Source organism: Chrysochloris asiatica, unplaced genomic scaffold (assembly GCF_000296735.1).
Source record: "Chrysochloris asiatica unplaced genomic scaffold, ChrAsi1.0 scaffold00041, whole genome shotgun sequence".
In the NCBI taxonomy this organism is placed as follows: domain Eukaryota; kingdom Metazoa; phylum Chordata; class Mammalia; order Afrosoricida; family Chrysochloridae; genus Chrysochloris; species Chrysochloris asiatica.
The window spans coordinates 12,195,064-12,200,846 of record NW_006408559.1 but is presented as its reverse complement, the minus strand read 5'-3'; the positions used below and the strand labels follow the sequence as shown (position 1 = coordinate 12,200,846).

At 45.7% G+C, this 5,783-nt stretch overlaps 1 protein-coding gene across 1 annotated transcript in view; it reads left to right on the top strand.

Annotated features, from left to right (window-relative positions):
* SVOPL (SVOP-like) overlaps positions 1–5,783 on the top strand; it is a 54,001-nt gene that overhangs the window by 38,112 nt on the left and 10,106 nt on the right. Inside the window, exons 8-10 of the mRNA XM_006861239.1 lie at positions 1,277–1,405; positions 3,622–3,695; positions 4,295–4,503. Of these exons, the coding sequence (XP_006861301.1) occupies positions 1,277–1,405; positions 3,622–3,695; positions 4,295–4,503 (412 nt within the window). The remainder of the gene's footprint in view (positions 1–1,276; positions 1,406–3,621; positions 3,696–4,294; positions 4,504–5,783) is intronic.

Here is a 5,783-nt window from a genome sequence, read left to right as displayed (position 1 = left end):
ATAGGTCCTTTGTTTCTCTGGTTACATTTATTCCCAGATATTTCATCCTTTGGGTGGCTATTGTAAATAGTATTGCTTTCCTAATGTCCTTTTCAGCACTGTCATTTCTATATAGGTATCCAACTGAATTTTCTATGTTGATCTTATATCCTGCCACTTTGCTGAATCTTCCAATGATGTCTGGTAGCTTTTTTAATGAGTGTTTGGGGTTTTCTATGTATCGGATCATATCATCTTCAAACAGAGAGAGTTTTATTTCCTCTTTGCCAATTTGCATGCCTTTAATTTCCCTATCTTACCATATAGCTCTGGCTAAGACTTAGAAAACAATATTGAATAGGAGGGTGACATAAGCAGCCGCCAAACAATTTGCCCTTAGCTTCTATAGGACTCTTTCGCTCTGTGCCATGGGAACAACTGGGGGCTCAACGCTGGACCTCTTTTCTGGGGGTGCACATCCACCAACCTGAAGGCGTCCGGGCTGGGCAAAGAAGGTGCGACAAGAAAGAGGAGGAAAAATGTGTAGAATCCCTCCACACCTCCAACTGCAAATGTCTCTCTACCACTTTTAGCACTGGTTACCGGTGCCTGTCTGGCTGTGGTCCCACCCACTGAACTCTGCCCCGGCGGGGTGGCTGTAGAGGGAGTCCCACACCCAGAGCAATTCCTAAATTGCAATATTTTCCTTTATACCATGATTTTTTCACTGGTGTGTGCTGGAAACTGATACCCTGAACCTTATGCTAACTCCCATCCCCCGCCCCCAGTGGAGTGAGGATGGAGCCATAGTGGCACAATGGTTAAAGTGCTTTGCTGTTCATCCCACCAGTTGCTCCAGGGAAGGACCATACAGCAGCCTGCCTCCATTAAGATGATGGCCCTGGACACTCTGTGGGCAGTTCTGTGCTGAGACACAGGGCTGCTCTGAGTTGGAATCCACTCCACATACCCAACAACAGCAGCATGGAGTGAGGAGGGCTGAGGCCTCACAGTGTGGGCTTGGGGCCCTACTGTTGTCACCGTTTGTTCGGGGAGGCTGGGGACCTATTGAGGCTTGGGTGGCACTGGAGGCTCTACTGGAGGCGGAACCTGAGGCCATTGGGCTAACAAGGGGCGGGGTCTGGTGAGCAGCTCAGGCTCTCCTCCCAGAGCACAGTGCCTTTGTTCCAAACCAGCCTCGACTTCTAGGCCTGCTATGCTTTATGCCTCAGGTGGGCTCCTTTCCGTCTGGATGTGGAGTCTACAGGCTGGACCCTGACACTCTATATCCTGGCAGTTCATTCCTGAGTCGGCCCGCTTCAATGTGTCCACCGGGAACACCCAGGCTGCCCTGGCCACGCTGGAACACATCGCCAGGACCAACCGCTCGGTCATGCCGGAGGGGAAGCTGGTGGAGCCCATCCTGGTGAGTCAGAGGTCATGTCCACCCAGAGTCCTGGGAGCAGAGGCCAGGGGCAGGTTCCACCCAATCCACATTCGTCACTGTGGAGCTACTTCTGACTTGTGGCAACCCCAGGTGTGTCAGCATAGACCTGCACACCCTAGGGAAAGGAGTGGTTCAGTGTTCAGCTGCTAACCGAAAGGTTGGTGGTTCGAACCCACCAGCTGCTCCATGGGAGGAAGATGAGGCCATCTGCTTCTGTAATGATGACAACCTTGGAAACCCCGTTGGCAGTTCTCGGTCCTACAGGGTCGCTGTGAGTCAGAACCAACTCCACGGCACACAACAACAACAACAACATGGTGGTGGTGGTGTGCTGTGGAGTGAGTTCTGACTCAGAGCAACCCTGCATAGGGTTTCCAAGGTTGCAAATTTTTATGTGAGTAGAAAGCCTCATCTTTCTCGGACGGAACGGCTGGTAGTTTCGAACCGCTGACCTTGAGGTGAGTTTCAAGTGTATGTAAAATGATTCTGAGTGGTCTCTTAAGAGTTTCAAAGATTTCTACTGTGTCAGTATATCCTGCTTTTCATTTTAATATTGTTCGTTTTGGAAACTTGTCAATCTGAGTAGACTTTAAAGAACATTTTTGTAAAATGATTTTTTCATTGTCTTGTCTTCTACTCTTTTTCTTCTACACTCTGACTTTTTTTCCTTCTTCTACATTGTTAAATTCAGTACTTAGCTCATTTATTTCCTTCTTTTTGATTTTTAATGAACCATTAACCCACCACTGGCCATTGACTCCAACTTGTAATGTCCCTATAAGGCAGGAGTGTTCCTCAGGGTTCTGAGGCTGAAAATCGGTACGGGAGCAGACAGCTTCCTCTTTCTTCAGCGGAGTGGCTGGGGGGCTTGAACCACTGACCTTTCTGTTAGCAGTTCAACTCATAACACATTGTGTCAACAGGACTGCTTAATAAACCATTAAGCTGCATTCAAAGATTTTCTTGCCAAGTATTTTTATTTTTCTTTGTAATTTTTGGTATTATTTTGTCTTTAACAATGAGTTGTCTTATAACTATCTTTTGGTTATTTGTTTCTAATTGAATTGTATTTTGAGCAGACGATGTTATCAAATATTTGGAATTTGTAAAGACTTTTTTTCTTCTTCTTCTTCTACAGTTACTTTTAAGGAGCTCTGGTAGCATAGTGGTTATGAATTGGGCTGCGAACCTCAGGGTCAGCAGTTTGAAACTACCAGCTGTTCCATGGGAGAAAGATGAGGCTTTCTGCTCCTGTAAAGATTTACAGCTTCGGAAACCCTGTACAAGGTCACTATGAGTCGGAACCGACTCCACGGCTCATAACAACAACAACAGTTACTTTTTGTAAATCTTTCGTGTATACTTAAAAAGACTATGTACTCTCATTGAACATATACAGATAATATTTTAAAGGTAGCTGGACTCCGAACCACAAAGTTCAAATCTACCAGCTGCTCCTGGGAAACCCTATACAGGGTCACTATGGGTCAGAAATGACTCGACAGCACTTATTAACAATAACAATGTACCAGGGGACTTAAAAAAACTCATAGAAAAAATGGAATTAAAAGATAATGGGATTTTTCTGCCAACTTTTTGAAGCTCCCTAGTGAGATCAAGCTGTTTAATCGTATTATTTGAAGTATCTCTTTATTCCTATACTACTTTGTACTTCAATTTCTATTTTCTCTCATACGAATATCTCTAAACTAGCTTGGGCTAATATTTTCCTGCTGTGTCTTTCTCTAGACCTTTATTTTGAACTTTATTTAAAATTTTTAATGAAACTATTATTTTGTGGAGCTGGAGGTGGTACTGTGGGTTAGAGGTTGGACTGTTAATCACAAATTCGATGGTTCAAACCCACCAGCCTTTCCTCAGGAGAAGAACGACATTGCCTGCCCCCATGGAGATTTAACAGCCTCAAATACCCTGTATAGGGTCACTGTGAGTCAGAATCGGCTTGATGGCAGCAGGAGGAGGTGTTGTTTTGCTTGTCGGCATGTAGCTGGTGTTGATTTATTTTTTCACTCGATCAGATACCCTGTTGGCATGGCTGTGGTGTACCTGTTTCTGACCCACCTCATGCTCTGGCACACAATAACAGCAACAACACGATCTATAATATTGGGGATACATTAGTGACTTCTTCACCCACTGAATGGATTCTGCCCCGCCCCCTTTTATTACTCCAGAACAAAAGAGGAAGATTTGCAGACCTCCTGAATCCCAAATATTTGCGGACCACGCTGCAGATCTGGATCATATGGTAAGAATGGAAATATTTCCAAACTGATTTTTAAGAAAGCAGGTATCTGGAGAAACCCTACATATGTAAATCCATTCTAAAAGAGGAGCAGGGGCAGGGTGGGAATCATACGGTTCTTTTTGCTTGTACCTTTCTCTTCAACTCCCCTGTATGTATTTTGATGTTGTCATTGTTAACAGTCCTTGGGTGATGCAAATAGTTTACTAACCTGAAGATTGGCAATTCAAACCCACCCAGTGATGCCACGGAAGAAATGCCTGGCCATCTTCTTCCCAAAACCCAGCCATTGAAGAGTCAATGAAGCCCAGTTCTACTCTGTAACACACGGGGTCGCCACGAGTCAGAATCAACTAGACAGCCTCCATCACGTTGGGGCCGCTGACTCACAGGGACCCCATGCACAGTAAGACAGAACAGTGCTGGCCCTGAACCATGGTCAGTGCGTTTTCACTGGCTGATTTTCGAAAGTTGATAACCAGGAAGTGTCCTCCAGTAGAGTCTTTTCAGGGAGCGAGGCCCTGCTGATTGACCCGGATGTCAGACTCCAGAACTAGCAGCCCTGGGATCCCCTCCTAATGACTCCTCTCTCTCGTTTCCAGGCTGGGCATCTCCTTCGCCTACTATGGGGTCATCCTGGCCAGCACTGAACTTCTGGAAAGGGACTTGGTGTGCGGTTCTCGGTCTGAGTCTGAGGTGGTGACCGTGACTATGGGGGATTCGGAGGAGAGCCGTAGCCCCTGCTACTGTCACATGTTAGCCCCCTCCGGCTACCACACCATGATCATCAGCACCATTGGCGAGATCATGTGTGAGCAGCTCCCCCTGGGCTAGGGTCTGGGTGGGTGGGTGCAGCTCAGAGTCTCAGGGGACTCTACACATCTCCCCATCATGGTGGTGCATTTCCGGTTGGATTGGGCGTCTGTAGAGCACAGCTTTGAGTGACTATATTTTACTAGATCTCAGATGCATTTTAGCATCTCTGAAACTGGGTGCTTCTTACAGTGGTTTGCTGAGCTTCAAGTGGTAGTGTTGTTTCAGGAAGGTAAGTCAAAAGTGTGGCTACGAATTGTAGCCGGCTTTATTAAACAAAAACATCAAAATGATACCCTGTTGTTTCTCAACATGCCCCCTATCTGGGTCTACACACTGCAGAAGGCGCTGTTTCCACCTTTTACCCCAGTGAACGCTGCGCACTTTGACATCACGTCAAAACCACAGTTTGAGCATCCATGAGGGGCTCGAATTGTATTCTTTTTCAATGTCCTTTGAGTTTGGGGAATGAAAAGAAAATCTGATGTGGCAAGATCGGGGCTGTAGGATGGATGTGGTACGGTTTCCCAACAAAATTCTCATAAAACAGCCTTTGCTACCCTCAAAGAATGAGTCTGTCTAGAAAAAAAATTCTCAGCACGACTTGGCTGGCCTTTTCCTCATCAATGCTCTTTTCAATTTTCGTTAAGTACCTTCCTAATTCACCCCTGTGATTGTCTTACGTCTTTCAAGAAAAGCTATCAAGATGGCCCCTTAGGAATTTTCCAAACTTAACCTTGTGCGCTGACCTCTCTGCCTTGCACTGAACGGCCCAGCAGATCCCCTTCGAAGTCACTGTTTTGATTGGACCTTTATTGTTGAAGACACCGGAAGGAGACCAAGACAAATTAATTAAGACTATTCCTGAGCGAACTTATCTGTAGTCCTTCACAATGATCAGGGAGACTTTATTTTTTTAACTTAGGGTTTTCTTTGTTTTTAAACTTTCGTTATGAATTGAGTGAGCATTTACAGAGCAGATCATCAGTTTTTCATTCAACAGATCTTTCCCTTTCTTGCATCTTAGTGATCACAGTCCCCTCCATGGAAGATCACTTACCCACTTCCTCCCTGTGATTCCTGTTGCCTTCCTCCTCCTTCTGAATTTTGTCTTTGGCTAAATGCTGCTCTTTTGATCTTGAATGGTTGGCCACACCTCACTAGTGTTCCTGTTCTTCCTCTTCTTCCCCACCCAACCACCATTTACTCACCTACTGTTGGCTGAAAATCAAGCCATGAGGGTGAGTTCCGTTCTAGACCTGAAGGGTGACCAAGGGC